General features: G+C 41.0%; 1 protein-coding gene across 2 annotated transcripts in view; it reads left to right on the plus strand.

Moving 5' to 3' along the window:
- CA10 (carbonic anhydrase X) overlaps positions 1-16185 on the plus strand; it is a 675672-nt gene that overhangs the window by 110146 nt on the left and 549341 nt on the right. For both annotated transcript variants that reach the window (XM_006889272.1, XM_006889271.1), the window contains one exon: positions 12403-12477. In XM_006889272.1, coding sequence (XP_006889334.1) covers positions 12403-12477 — 75 coding nt within the window. The remainder of the gene's footprint in view (positions 1-12402; positions 12478-16185) is intronic.

Consider the following 16185-nt stretch of genomic DNA (forward strand, 5'->3'; position numbering starts at 1 on the left):
TTTGTTTGGACCTTTTTCTCAGCAAAAAACGAAAAGAAAACAAAAGCAAAGGCTCTTCACACAAGTGTCCCAAGGGTTGTCTCACTGTGTAACTGCCGGCTGCTCACTGACTGCATTCATTGGCTGACAGATATCATGCGTGTCCTCTGGGACATGTGAACGCCCCCCCTTGGTCAGGCAAAGCTGACTTTTCTTTGGTTTTTTTGTTTGTTTGTTTGTTTTTTTACTTTTGCAAGTTGACTCAGAGGTTTAAAGGATGAAGTATGCAGACTAGTGTTTCTACCAGCCAGAATTTCCTTTACTTTTTTAATTTTAATATTTCAGTGAGTTTTAAGTAAAATCATGCCATCACTTTTGATTGATTTTTTTTCTGAGCCATGTTCTGCTCTTTTTCCTTTTTTGTCGGATTCCTTTTCTGCCTTTGGCTTCAACCTCCACCTTTAATACCGCTACTATTAAAAACAAATCAGAAAATGAATGGGTGCCATTTATTGAACAAGTGATATTATTTTAAATGCCTTAATACACATGATATTTTTAACAGTCTTCCAAGGTATTACCAGTTTATATATTACAAAGTAGAATAATTTTCCTAAATATGTGTAGCTAAAGGAAAATATTTGAGTTCTACCATGTATTGGATTATATTCCCACCAATGCACATGCCAGCTTTGTGGCCGAGAATCTGTGTTTGAGCAGATATGTAATGATGTCATCATCTCCCATGATTTAGGTGAATGTGATTAGCTGTTCATTGTAAGGAGATTAAGGTAACATGCAAAGCAGCTACTCAGACCACAGCTTTGATCTGATGGGTGCTGCTTAGAAAGAAGAACCTGGAGTAGATTCATTCTTTAGACCCAGGGTTCCTACAGCGAGAAATAGAGAAGAGAGATGCCAAACAGCATGAAGCTTTCCTAGGACAAAAAGCTCAAAAAGGCAAGGACCTTCCTCCGAGCCAGCAGAAAGAAAGCCTCTCCCTAGAGTTGTTCTCCTATACTTTGGGCACATGGTCAGGAGGCACTGGTCCCTGGAGAAGGATATTATGCTCAGAAGGGTAGAAGGACAGTGCAGAAGAGGAAGACCCCAGAAGAGATGGATTGGTACAGTAACTGGGGTCATGGGGGTAGGTATGTCAATCAGTGAGACTGGCTCAGGATGGAGCTGGTTTCAGAGCTGTTGTACATAAGGTTGCTATGAGTTTCAGAGACTCAACAGCAACAACAGCAACTCTGTTGTGTTAGATATGGTCCATAGCAACCCTATAAGCAGATCTAAGCCATCCTTACGATTTCTGACACATTTGGTTCAGTCACTGTGTCAGTCCATCTGATTGAGAGTCTTCCTGTCTTTTGCCTACCTTCCACCTTTCTAAGCATGCTATCCTTATCAGGGAATAACCTCCCTCCTAGCAACATGCCCAAAGTATGGGAGATGAAGATTTATCTTCCTGAATGAGACACACCTTAGTCCTCAAACTGACATCATTGCTCCTCAATAATTTTGAGAGGTCTCTGACTACAGACTTTCCCAGTACAATACAATTCCTTTTCTTCTAACTGCTGGTGGTGCCAGTAATGTTGATTGTAGATCCAAGTAAGATGAAATTGGTGGCGTTTTCAACCGTTTCCCCATCTATGAGCTGATTGGTTTTGGCACTGTATTTAAAAATGCAGTTGGTCGCCAATCTGGGGTTAATTTCCAGTCTGGGAAGATGAGCGAATTGGCCAGATTCTGCAAAAGCGTGTTTTCTGGTTTGGAGTTGAGACTTGGGTGTGGCTGTTGTTTGCAACTGGGTGTGAGCTGATTGGATTTGGCCTTGTATTTATAAAGGCATTAGGGTCCTCAGGCCTTTGGCCCTCAGGCAGAGTTTTCAATTGTTTTCAATCAAACATTCTTCTAAGTAGTATAATATATAGTATGGTCTGTCCATTTGCTGCACAAAGGTAACTCTGTGGTTCCTGTGAATGTCAACACTGTGACACTGATGTGTCAAATATGTAATGGTTACTCATGGTGGACAGTGTTTGGTGGAGCTCCTGAACTAAAACAGGCTTGGAAGCAGGAATTGCATCCACTTCCAAAATAGTTTGCCTTCAGAAACTTTGTGAACTTAGAGAAAGATGAAAGTTTTGTGTTCAAGACTTTTCCTTCATAGGGTCGCTAAGAGTCATCTATGACGCTACGACACTGAACAACAACATCATGATGTTACCTGTAGGTCCAGTGGTGAGAATTTTTGTTTTCCTGGTGTTGAAATGCAGTCAACATAGAAGGCTATGTTCTTTGATCTTCTACAGCAAGTGTGTCAAGTTCTCAGTTTCGGCAAGCAAGCCTGTGTTGTCTGCATACTGAAGATTATTGATGAGCCTTTCTCCACTTCTGATCCCATATTCTTCTTCTTAGAGTCCAGCTTCTCAAATAATTTGCTCAGCATACAGGTTGAATAGGTATGGAGAGAGGATACAACCATTATGCACATCTTTTTTTTTTAAATTTTAAACTACTGTATTCCCTTGAGTTCTGGTGGCCTAGTGACAAGAAGTTGTCCTGCAATCCTAAAGGCACACAGTTTGAGTCCACTACTGGCTCCATGGAAGAAGGATGGACAGTCTCCTCCCATGAAATTAATCACCTCTGAAAACTCACCAGACAGTCAGCTATAGATTGGTGCTGACTCAATGATACAAAACAGTAGTATTCCCCTGCTTTGTTTGCACAGTAGCCTCTTAGTTTAAGGGGAGGTTTCAAATAAGCACAATTAAGTGTTCTGGGATTCCTGTTGTTCTTGATTTTAGCCATAATTTGACATGGTCTATACAAATGCCCTTGTGTAATCAAACAGACATTCTTCTGATAGTCTTTCAGTCAAGACCTATCTGACATCAGCAGTCCTATCCCTGCTACCTATTGCAGACCGAAGGTAAAGCATTCTCTTAAATATTAATAATGAGACAGAACACCAAGAATGTAGGAGAAGAACAGAGGTAAAGCAGGAGGCGAACAGTTCTCGAACAACTGAAGCGAACTGAGTCGCTGAGTCCAGCTTCCCTGTCTTTACTGACAGTTGCCAGGGAGTGAATCACAAAGAGAATCCAATGCAGGTGAAGCTAAGCTTTTTCTATTGAAAACCTTCTACTTAACTGTGGAGGGGAGGGGTCAGCAAAGACAATGCAAGAATCCTGTAAATGCTTAAGGATTGTCTTAGTGCTTTAGGATTAATTCCAGCTGATACCAGCCTCCTTCATAAACCTGAAGTAGAATTTTGTTTATTACAAATATTTAGTATGAAATTTGGCTTCCCATAGATACCAAAGTCTCTCTTAAATCCAGCTTGAACTTCTGGAAATTCTCTGTGTACTGTTCTAGCCATTTTTAAATGATCTTCAGCATTATTTTTCTTGGAAGTGTCTAGGAAGTAGGATTGCCTATCTACTTTGTAAATAGCAGGTCTCTGAAAACCCTGTAAACAATAGAGAGAGATTAATGATTAACAGTATTGGAGATAGAGCCTGGATTAGAAGTCAATTAAAATGAGGGGAAATAGCTGCAAACCTTCTTTATTAGATGGAACATGGGAACGAAGTATGAATGTTGGAAAACTAGAAGTTGTGAAGAAGAAACGGAATGCATGAACATTGACATTCCAGGCCTTAGTGAGTGGAGATGGATTGGCTTTGGCCACTTTGAATGAGACAGTTGCATTGTATGCTATGCAGGAAATGAAAAACAGAAGAATGGACTTGCATTCATAGTTAAAAAGGCAATTTCAAGTTCTATCCTGAAGTATAATGTTGTGAGTGATAGGCTATTAGCCATTTACATACAAGGAAGGCCTGTTAATATCACTATTATTCAAAGATCTACACCAATAGCTAAAGCCAGAGCAGAGGAAAGTGAAGATTTTACCAAATTTTGCAGTCAGAAGTTGACCACACGTGTAGTCAAGATGCATTAATGATAATTAGTGACTGGGGTGCAGAAGTTGGAAATAATGAAGAAGGAAAGGTAGTCAGAAAGTACAGACTTGGTGACAGAAATTAAATAGAATGAGTGAATTTTGTGTGTTCAGTGATTTATTCATTGCAAATACCTTTTCTAAAAATCACAAATGCACATGGACCTCATCTGATCAACTGCATAGGAATCAGATTTGACTACATCTGTGGAAGAAATCACTGGAGATGGTCAATATTAGCAGTCAAAACTGGGGGGACTGGAGGGAGGAAATTATGCAACAATGAATGATTTTTTTTAAATGAACTGGGGGTGGATGGGGAGGAAAATGCAACAACGAGTGAATCTAACTTTTGTGTAAAATCACATTTAAAATCACATTTAAAAAGGGGGGAAAGCTCACCCCAAACAAAAGTAGGTCAGGTGCTGACTGTGGAACAAGCCTTCAATTATTCTTGTTCAAATTGAGGCTGAAGAAAATGAAACAAATCCATGAGAACCAAAATATCATTTTGGGTCTATCCCACCTGAATATAAATTGCATGGGACAAATTGTCCTTCTTTCTTCCACAAAGTAGAAGATGGATTTGAACTACATGCTTCAGGTTGACAGGACACATGCACACCCACTAGGCCACAGGGCACCTGAGGAAGAAAAGATGAAGCAGATATGTGGAGAGAACAGTAAGTCTGTGGGGCTGAAAACATCAGTACAACCATCTTTGCAAGGATTATGAGAAATTATTTTAGAATGTCTGTTAAATTTGAGTTGTAGAGATTTGAGAACAACATGTTAATAATTAGGTGTCTCTGCAGGCTTCAATATGGATCGAAGCTCAATATCAAGAAGACAAAGATTCTCACCACTGGGCCAATGGGCAGCAGCATGAGAGATGGAGAAAAGATTGAGTTTTTAATTTCTTAATAATTTCAGCTTAGCTCAACAGTCAACACTTTTAGCTCACAGTCAAGAAATCAAAAGACTAATTGCCCTGGGAAAATTTGTGGTCAGGGGCTTCTCAACAGTACTGAAAAGGAACTATGTGAGTCTAGAGACTAAGGCATGCCTGAGCCAGGCCATGGTTTCCACACTTACTTGCTATGCATCGGAGAGCTGGACAATGTTTAAGAATAACAAAAGAAGAATCAATACCTTTGAGTTGTGCTGGAGAAGAGCATTGAATATATTATGGACCATCAAGAGAACAAACAGAGTGTGAAACCAGGTTTCTCCTTGGAAAGGCTAGGATTTTGAAGCGCCATCTCTCATACTTTGAGCACGTGGCCAGGAGGAACTCAACCTTGGAGAAGGACATCATGCTCGGAAGGGTAGAGTAATAGCACAGGAGAGGAAGACCCAGATAAAATGGATTGACAGTAACTGGTGTAATATGGATAGGTGTGTTGGACTCAGTGAAACTGGCTCAGGATAGAGCAGGCATCAGAGCTGTTATACATAGGATCTCTGTGAGTCTCAGGTGACTTGATGGCACATAACTACAACAGCAGCTAACCACAATTAGATGTGTAAGGGACTTTTATGATTTTTAATTCCTGATCTCATTCTAATAAGCATTTCCAGTGAAGGAAATACAGACTACTCTGTCCCGCCCCCTTTCCATTCTTAATCTCCACATTCAAATACAGTTGTGTGGAGAAAATTGATTTAGTCTGGCCTAGTATGCCAAGTGATTCCAGGTCAGATCCACTTTCTGTACTTAGAACAGTCCTATTGCTGCTCGTTGAGAAGAGTAACCCTTGATTATCTAAGTAAATGGCCAGTCTTTAGGGTAATTGAAGCCTCATTGGGTGGAGGAACAAAAACGGGATTAGTCTTTGATAATTCCAGAAAATGCACAGAAAAGCCAGAGACATAAACACTCCCTTTTGTGGCATTTTCCTCCATTACTTTTAAATGAAACACATAGAGCTAAATAAAAATGAGTTTGTTATGGCACTGAGTTCCGCAGTTAGGATGTTTGCTTCTGGTCTTCATCCATCTGCCAAGTAGCCAACTGGAGAAACCTTGTTTGCCACACATACATTGATTAAAAGGATGAACAATGCATCCACAAGCCCTTGATTATGGACTAACGCCTCCCAAAGGTTGTTCAATCTGGATTTAAATTTGCATAAGTACACAAGTTCTCTAAAAGAATTACCATGTAGCCATCTCTTATTAGACAACCGCTATGCTATGTACCAGAGTTTGCACAAATAATGTGATTTCAAAGATGAGTAAGATACATTCCCTGATGTTGAGATCACTGTTCATTGTCAAAAAATGACTAGAGACAGATAAGTATGGGACAATATGGCAAATGGTAAAATGTCGCGTAACATTTAATACAGGCAGCTCAGAGAGGAGGGAGGCACTCGACCAGATGGCATAGCAGTCAGGCACTTGCTGAAGACCGTTTGCCGGTACACTCAGCTAGTCATTTTCACCACATACCTGTTGGCTTGTTATGCCGTGGCAGCTTGCCTGTGGCCATGATACAAGAATATAGGTCATCAGTATTTTAGATACCAGCAGGGTCACCCAGGGTGGATAGGTTTCAGTCAAGTTTACAGAGTGAAGACTTATTTCTGAAAAATCAGTCAATGAAAACTTTACAGATAACAACACCATGCTGTCCAATGTAGTGATATAAGATGAACCCCTTGGGTTGGAAGGCACTACACAGTAGCCAGTAGCCATCACACTGGACTCCAGTTTATCCCATCTGAACACAGCACAGGGTTGGGGAGTGCTTTGTTCTGTTGTGTGTGTGATCATTATGCGTGAGAGGCAGATCAACAGCAAGTAACACTTGGCACTTCCTTGGCTAATCTCACTCTTCTCAATTCCTGCTTATGGGGGAGAAATGGCCATTAAAAGGAAACTAATAGTAGCAGGATTTTTTTTTTCCTTTTCCTTTCTTGGAACAGGTGGTGTTCTCACGGATCCAGTAGTTTGATTCTCCTCAGTTCCTTCTTCAGGCAGAAACGGAAAGCAGTTTCTTGAAGTTACTGCTCTGGATTCCTACTATAACATTAAAAGCAAGAATTCACAGCAGCACATGGACTCTTAACTCCCTGTATCATATATTTGGTGATAGACTACCCCCCGGCACAGTATAATGGTCACAGCACTTAGAAGCTCGTTTTTATAAATGTGTACTTTTATGGTTTGATAGGTTTTGACTACTGGTAGAGTTTCCTTAAACAAATTCCCGTATCTTTCTGCACGTAACATAAGAACACCTCTGTAGCCTCCTGAGTCATGTCATTCCCTGTCTCACTGTCCACTCGCATGTTGCCCTTGAATCTTAGTTTCTACCAGGTCAATAGCCTATTTCCTTCTTTATGTAAAGCCTTGCAGTTGTGTTTTGTTTTTTTCTGAACCTGTTATTTAAGTTTCTTAATGAGGTTTTGCAGCTAATTATAGGGGTTGAAAAAGATACAGCAAGTTTTAAAAACCAATTTCAAAGTGATGTAGATGGATTGTTGTGGTCGTTGTTGAGACAACTGTTGGTGTTTCAGAGAAGAACTTCTCCCTGATCCTCTTGGCTGTCTTCTTCACGGAAGCCTCATCTTCCAGGCCATCCCTTGTTGGGTTCAAACCATCCAACTTCTGGTTACCAGTAAGGTGCAAACTGTTTGTATCTCTCAGGGTCTTTAGGAAAAGAATGGAGTGTGAAAATGCCATTGCTGTTTTTATCAACCAAGGTCCTAATGGAGAGATTGGAGTGTGAAAAGGTGATTGGCTTTGTGGAAACAGGGTAGGATCCCAAGAGTCATCCAGAAATATACTTTCTTGGACTTGTGAGAAGATGAAGAGGGTGATGCTGAGAGTTGCTCTGGTTCCTTATGACAGAGTCACAAACCCAGAATGGGGTTGTGGATGGTCTTTATGTGAAGCCCTCCAGCTGAGCTGGTTTATTCTAGTGGAAATGTGGTGGTGGGGAGAATGCCATGTTGAATTTGAATGCTTTCTCAAAGTTCATGGCACTCTGGTGGCCTAGTGGTAAGAAGCTGCACTGCAATCCCAAAGGCACACAGTTCGAATCCACCAGCTGCTCTGCAGGAGGAGGATAGGCAGTCTCCTCCTGTGCAATTTACTGCCTCTGAAAACCTCCTGGAGGGTCAGCTATGGGTTGGTTCCAACTCAGCAACTCACAAAGTTCAGGAAGTCTGGGAAAGATGTAACATTACACTTACTTTCTGTGGGGCATTTTTGATCAGATACCAAGTACATATAACTGGAACATAATTTTTTCTGCTTTTCTCTTTCAAGTAGCTTATTTAAGACATTTGTGTGGGAGGCAAATCCTTGTGTGACAGAAATCCTTGCTAGCCCCAAGAGCGAGATCACAAGAGGCGTGTCTGTGGGCCACATCTGACCCTTTGTCTGCTTTTTTGTAAACACAGCTTTGCTGGAATAGAGCCACAGTCATTCACCTGTATACTGTCTGTGGCCAGTTTTGTGCTTCCATAATGAAAGGCTTTTGTGCGGATGAAGTTGAACAGTTGAGACAGACAGTATCCTCTGAAGCCGCACATATTATTACATATCCTTTTTACAGAAAGCATGTACCAGCTCCTGCTTTAACATCCCATACTTTTAGCAGTGACCTCCCTTTTCAATTCCTTCATCTGTACACACACACAGACACACACACATACACAAACAGACTGGGGCAAACCTGTGTTCTCTATCAAAGTCCTAAGATTCTGAGTACTTTGAAACTTGGACGTCCTCAAACTGTCATGCTAAACATAGAATATAATGGAAATATATTTTTTTTACTGTTCAGGAGAGGCCCTTGCGATGTCTACCCCTTTATCTAATCATGATGACACCTTTGATTGCCAATACTTTTTTTAGAAAAAATTATTGTTGTTGTTATTATTAGACACCTGGATTTTTTCCAGGGGCTAGTTATACGTTGAATAAAGCAACACCGATTCATATGCAAAGAGAAGCAGAGAATGCTGCAGAGGCAAATGCCACTCTCTGTTCCTCTGTTTTCTCTGAGGAATTCTCAATCAGCTCTCCACGCCCCGGATATCCAGGTGTCCACAGCCACAGGATACCTGCTGAGGCTCTGACACCAAGGTGTTCATATAGAAATTGGTGCTTTTCTGGATGCTCCGACTGAAATCAGCCTCTGTCTTAGTGGAGCAGAACTATTCACTGTGGTGCCTTTTAAATGTGCCATGTTCTGTCTTTCTAAATTGCCAAACAGTATGAGGCCAGGCTGGGCTTACAAGGGCATTCCAAAACATATTACACAAAACGCCTTCCTTTCTTTGACTCTGGCCTGCAGCTATCATATTTTGTAATTGATAGACACTAAATGGGCCCTGCTCAGGCAGATTGATTTTAGGAGGGGGCATTGGGGTCCTTCACAAGGCCTGAGACAGAAGCTGATGAAAGCACTACAGCTCTATCATTACGGTAGATTTTACTCCTGTCGTCTGATTGTCTTGTTACCTGCGGAAACCTTACATAATTCCACTTCTGAATGGTTGCACTAACTTCCGAAGCAGTGATTAGAACTGAAGAGAAAGTAAAATGTTTTGCAGTTTTCTGTGTAGTTCAGAGACTTTTGGAGATGCGGCTGTAAATAACAACACTCTTAAACTAAGGGATTTCTTTTCTTTCCCTCCACCCACCTGGCGTTTCTTAAATTCGTGCTTTAGACAGAATGATAGTCTTTTGCTTACAGTGTGTGGGGTACACGCATGAGAGAAGGGGAGTATGAATATATTTTTAAAAATCTGAAATGAAGATCATTTTAGGATTCTAGCAGAGTTTTGTTGTTGATTGGCATTAAGTTGTCTCCAATTTATGATAACTCCTGTATAACACAGTGAAACACTCTTGGTCTTGTCTGAAAAATCATGAATAAGTTCCAGCACTGTTGATAGGTGTATATATGGAGGCTCTCCAATCCAAGGGCTTCACCTTGCAAAACTATTCACTAGTCACAATAGTCATGTGTGACCTTTAGAGTTTTCACTGGCTGGTTTACAAAGTTGCCAGGCCTTTCTTCCTTGTCTGAGGTAGTCTAGACGTTCCACTGAACCCTGCCTACCAAATTTGCTTGACATAAAATACCGGGAGCTCTGGTGACTTACAGATAAGCAGTTGTGCTGCCAATTCAAAGGCAAGTGGTTTGAATCCATCAGCTTCTCCACAGAAGACAGATGAGTCAGTCTCTTCCCATGGGATTTATAGCTCTGGAAACCCGCTAGAGTGTTTATTCTGACATAATAGTGCATAGCAGCAACAGTATGTAAGCAGCGGGGAAAGATATGGTGTGTCTGTTGTTACTCAATGCACAACCGCATTTCAAAATGTTCATGACTTGGACCCACCCAGCAGCCCCTCACAGTGATCTGCGTGTGAAAAATCACAGCTCTGAACATTCTGTGGGGCAGTTCTTTTCTGACACATATGGGATCACTGTGGGGCAAAGGATATCTTTTAATTTATGGATGCTAAGAGACTGGCCTTTATATAGAATAATCAAAATTACAGCAAAACTCCTAAATTGAGCAAGGCTTGACACACTTCTGAAGAGGATCAAAGACTATAATCTTCAGTACTGATTACACCTCGGTGTCAAGAAAGCAAAACATCATCACAACTGGACCAGCAGGCAACATCATGATGAATGGAGAAAAGATTGAAGTTGTCAAGGTCTTTGTTTTATTAGAGTTCACAATCAATACTCATAGGAAGCAGCAGTCAAGAAATCAAACAACATATTCTATGGGGAAAACCTTTTTAAAGTGCTAGAGAACAAGAATATTACTGGGAAGATTAAGATGCGCCTGACTCATACCTTGATATTTATAATTGTTTGATATGCATGTGAAATGTGAGTAAGGAAAACAAAGAAGAATGGATGCCTTTTAATTATGGTGCTGGCAGAGAATAGAAATATTCCATGGACTGTCAGTGGAATAAATAAATGTGTCTGTCTTGAAAGAAGAACAGCTGTAGTGCTGGTTAGATTTGCGCATGATTAGATTTTGTCTCAGATATTCTGGGCGTTTTATCAGGAAGGGCTGGTCTGTGGAAAACAACATCACAGTTGAAAACTTTGAGGGCCTAATAGAGAGATGACTTCCACGAAATGAATGAGCACACTGGCAGCAACAGTGGATTTAAGTATCGCAGAGATTGTGGGCATGGAATCGGACAGTGGATTTCTCTGTTGTGCGTAGGATTATTATGTTCTCACTCGGTTGTTGTGTATCATGGAGTTGGAACTGACTCACAGCTGACCCTCCCACAGGCTTTCAGAGGCTGTAAATCACACAGAAGGAGAATTCCCATCTTTCTCCCACAGAGTGTCTGCTGGATTTGAACCAGCACCGAAAGTGCAACAGTCAGGGCCAATTCCATGGCAGAACAACATTACAAATGAGATTGACTACCTACCTTATTGTCCTTCAGTAAGACTGAGACCTGGAATATGAAAACATTTTCATTAATAAAGGAATCAATACAAGTTTACTATAACTTTTTCCTGTGTGTATCCATCCACGTGTAATGGAATTGCTCTCTTTAACTTGTCCTGTGCCATAAATGAGCTTATATTTTACATATTTATGATATTTTGCAGTAGTTTTGGATCTTCCATTCTTTCTATAATGTAGAAAGTCCATATCATGATTGTTTATATCCTCACATTTTATTTTCCTAGGATCTTATGGAAGTTATCTGATAGCACATTTCCTCATTGGCCCTTTCACCAAATGCCCTTTGTCTCCCTACCAGCCTTGGGAGTTCCCTGCACATAGAGAATTCTTACTTGGTCACTGGCTTAGATCTGCCTCCTGTAATAATTCCAGCAGGAAGTTTGTGGGCATGGGCATGCATGTGTGCACGCACCTAGAGACCAGGTGAGGAGGAGAGGACCAAAGAGAAATAAAGGAGATTAAATTCAAATAAGTGTCAATAGACTAGTTCTGTGTTTTTATCTTCGACTGAAAAATAACAAATTCTTTGTGTTGTTGTTATGTGCCATTGAGTTCCCTGCGACTCATAGTGACTCTGTATTATAACAGTTCTGAAGCCTGCCCTGTTCTGAGACAATCTCAATGGTTCCAACACATCTACCCCTATTACCCCAGTGACTGTATCAGTCCATCTCATCTGGGGTCTTCCTCTCCTGTGCTATCCCTCCACCCTTCCAAGAATGATGTCCTTTTCCAAGGACCTATCCCTCCTGTCCAGGTACCCATTGTTTGTCAGACAGAGCTTCAAAATCCTTGCAGTATATTCATAGTTCAGTAACCTGTTTGAAAGGTTTCTGCTGAATTGTGTAGATGATATTTGTATGAAGAGCTTATTTAATGGATGGTTGTTTACTTTCTTTATTACATAGCCAGGATTCAGCACTTCTTCACCGCCATCTCAGTGTCTCTTCTTTGTTATTCTTTTAGCTCAACAGAATTCACCAAAAATCCATGAAGGCTGGTGGGCATACAAGGAGGTGGTTCAGGGAAGTTTTGTTCCAGGTAAGCATCCTTTTTATCCTTGTTACAATATTTAAAGGCATTTTAGTGAAAGATGGTGTGATTTGTGGACTTTTACCTTCAGTATGTAGGATGGAATGTATTGCAAAAGGTAAAACAGTAGCATTTATGTGTTCAGCTAATACTTTTTTCCTAAGAGAATGTTCAAGTCAGTGGCAACTGAAAACCAGAGCATTTGTTTCTATCTTGGCTTAAAGACCAAGATTCTTCTTCCTACAGGTAGCTCTGTCAGAGATAGGTGGGTGGAAACTGAGGGTAGGAGTTTTGTCTGTTGGTATTTGATTTAATGAGGAAGAACTGTTTCTTCACATTAATGAAACAGGAAGTCTGGAAGTGTCCGCCATGGGAAGGAAGCTTGCTGGGGCTCACGCTGTCACTGATGTCACTTCAGTAGCAGACTTGATCAGAACTTAGCAGAGCTGGCCAAGCACCAGCTAAAAATAACAGGCAAGGTGGATACTATCAGCATGGGGGAGAGAGACTGGAGAACAAAGACTAGTTGGAGCCAGAAACATACCATGATTAGTAGGGAACTGGGGGGTGTGTGTGTGTGTGTGTGTGTGTGTGTGTGTGTGTGTGTGATTATTCATCTCCCCTCACTTCCTCATACCTTAATTATGGTCTTCATTCTTCATCACCTTTGAGACGTTAGTGGGAAGCGAGGCAGGGGAAAGGAATGGATGTTGTAGAGAAAGATGAAAGAGAAGGCAGGTAAGGGAAGATATTTCTAAGTTTTTTAAAAATGGCTTAGATGTGAAGGAACAAGAAATGAAGCTAGCAGGAACAGAAGTGCTGTCCCCTCCCTAAGATACGGGAAACAGATGGCCCAGGTGACAGCGGGGACCTCTGTAGGTGATAGCAAGTAGAAAGAGGAGTGTCTATCTCACCAGATACATTCTTGGCTACTCTGTCTTCTTTATCTCTTCATCTGTAGAGTTTATTACATCAACAATGCAGACTTCAGTGAATAACTCTCACCGAGTATCACTTTTCTCATTTGTTTTATGGGAAAATAATTTGAAATCTTGGAGCTTTGCAGCGAGAGGAAAGCAGGAGGGGGAAGGAGGGTAGGAGTGTAGACGACACAGGAACAAGCCAGTTGACTGCCAAATTAACTTGATAAATTTACTCTGGTACATCTATTTCTTGGTCCTTCTGCTGCAGAGAACGTCTTCTGTAGAGAAGCTACAGTGCATGGGTAGTTCTGGATGGACACATAACACTTTCGCTCTCCTGTCCTATGTTTTTCAATGTGACTTTCACCCTCTGTTGATGTATTGCTTCTCTACATCTGTTCAAGGCCCTGTTTTGAGTTAGTGCTTGCTCCTCAGACTACAGGAGAGATGTTTTATCTTTCCGTTTTGTGTTGATTTAAGAACTATCTTTGCCTTTCTTGCAACTTAAACAGAGGGAATCCCCGAAATGCTGCTACATAGGAAGCAGCAGGGTGGAGATCTGGGCATAGGATCTGGAGTCAGAGAGAGACCGGGAGTGAAGTCTGGGCTTTATGGTTTCCTGCTTATCTCTTTAGGTTACTGGTTCCTTCATCCATTCTTCAGATGCAGACAAGAACGGAATCTACTTCATAAGGGTTTGTGAGGATTAGGTTACATAAAACAGGTAACATGCTTATCATAATGCCTGGTGCCCGTTGTGTACTGTTGAGTCAGAACTAACCCATAGCTGACCCTCCAGCAGGTTTTCAGAAGAAGTTAATTTAATAACATGGGAAGAGATTGCTCATCCTTCTTCTGCAGAGTAGCTGGTGGATTTGAACTGCCACCTTTGAGGTTGCAGGGCAGCTTCTCACCACTAGGCCACAAGAGATGAGAAGGTCCATGTGGCAGTTTTACGGGTACAACTAGAAGAATCTGGCATAATGGGGAAGTCATTGTGGTGCCAACCCAAAGATCGGCTGTTCTAATCCACCAGAAGATAGATAGGTAATCTCTTCCCATGTAATTTACAATCTCTTAAAATCCCCTGGAGAGTCAGCTAGGAGTTGATTTCAACTCCATAGCACCTAACAACAACAACTATGACAGCATCTTACCACTAGGCCACCAGAACTCCCTCATAGTTATAACAGGTAACTTTAGATATTTTTATTTATAGATAACACCACAGCTAGATTTGATACCTCCCAGTCTGAAATATGCTAGGGAAGGAAGTGCAATCCGGATGCCCCTCCAAAGCAAAGATGGTGAAACTTTATCTCACCTACTTTGGGCATGTTGTCAGAAGGGGCCGACCTTCTAAAATGATTATCATGTTTCAAAAAGTAGAGGGTCAAAGAAAGAAAGGAAGCTGCTCAATGAGATGTATTGACCCAGTGACAGGAACAGTGGGCTTGAGCTTGGTGGGGTTTGGTGCAGGACAGGACAAGGCTTGGATATGTTGTTCCTAGGCGCACAGTGAATTGTAGTCATCTTGATGACACTCAACAACAACAGCAACAACGTGCAGAACCTGTACATAGACCCCAAACCAGCTATTTGAACAGGAGGATTAGCTTAGTATTTCTCCAGGCATAAGGGAATATTGCTTGGTTTCAAATCAGGAAAGATTCACATAAGTGTTGTGTATGTTCTCCATACTTAGTCTGTGTACTAGGAATCATAATCAACTTGATGGTAGTGAGTTGAAACCTTTTAAAATTCTGGAAAGAAAATCACTATCAGAGGATTTCGTTTCCTGAGTTTTTGTGAATTTCGCCTTTGCAAGGAAGATTTCTTAATAATTTTGGGAGACAAAAACCATACTGAAGAATGGAAAGTTATAAAAAAAAACAACAAAACCACAAAAACCATTTCTTTGCTTAAGAATGAAGTTAGTCATGGAAATGCTTTAGCACCAATCCAGTTTACCTTTGCCTGAAAGAGTTAAGAGTTTGAGAAGTGTGTGATTCACCTTACAGACACCAGGTGATATAAGCTGGCGCCTAAGGTCGAGAATGTTCTTCAATTTCCTGTTGGATTTCCCTCCCTTCATCTAATGAATGTGTGAATCAGGTGAGAATTATGACATGACTAGATAGTACACTGGAGGAAGTGTGATGATACAGACCATTAATCATTCAGCTATTGAGTAACCGAAAGGTGGACAGTCTGATCTCACGCAGCAGTTACACAGGAAAAAGACCTGGAAGGTTCTTTCCTAAAGATTACAGGCAGTGTTTGGTGGGGGATCCCCAAAACCCAAAACAATAACAACAAAAAACCCAAAGCCTATGTGGTAGTTCTCCTCTCTCACCTGGGGTCACTAGGAGTTGAAATCAACTTAATCAACTTCACAGTGTATAACAGCAGATCATTTGGATGAGTTTCATTGTCCCATATGTTCATCACTGGAATAACTCACTAGGAATAGTTATCAGTAGGTAGGGTGAATATGTGACTTCAACTGAACATGTGACTTCAGCAATGCTTGTGATAGCTGGAGGTTGTGCTGTCTATTAGTGTCAAGCACAGACTTGATTTAGCATTAGAATACTGAATGTTAGTTCAGGGTGAGTTGTTCCATAGTAAGTACGAGGTGTTAAGCACTATGCTTGGAGTTGTTGACAAAGTGATAACTGAGATGTAGTTCTTAGAAGAACCCATAGACTAAATGGGAAGATAACTAAAAAGCCATAACTATGTGATAAGAGCCTCAAGGAAGTGTATACAAGTTTATTAGCAGCATAAAAAA

The sequence above is a fragment of the Elephantulus edwardii genome, unplaced genomic scaffold (genome assembly GCF_000299155.1).
Source record: "Elephantulus edwardii isolate Elephantulus edwardi_28Jun2011 unplaced genomic scaffold, EleEdw1.0 scaffold00077, whole genome shotgun sequence".
Classification (NCBI taxonomy): Eukaryota; Metazoa; Chordata; class Mammalia; order Macroscelidea; family Macroscelididae; genus Elephantulus; species Elephantulus edwardii.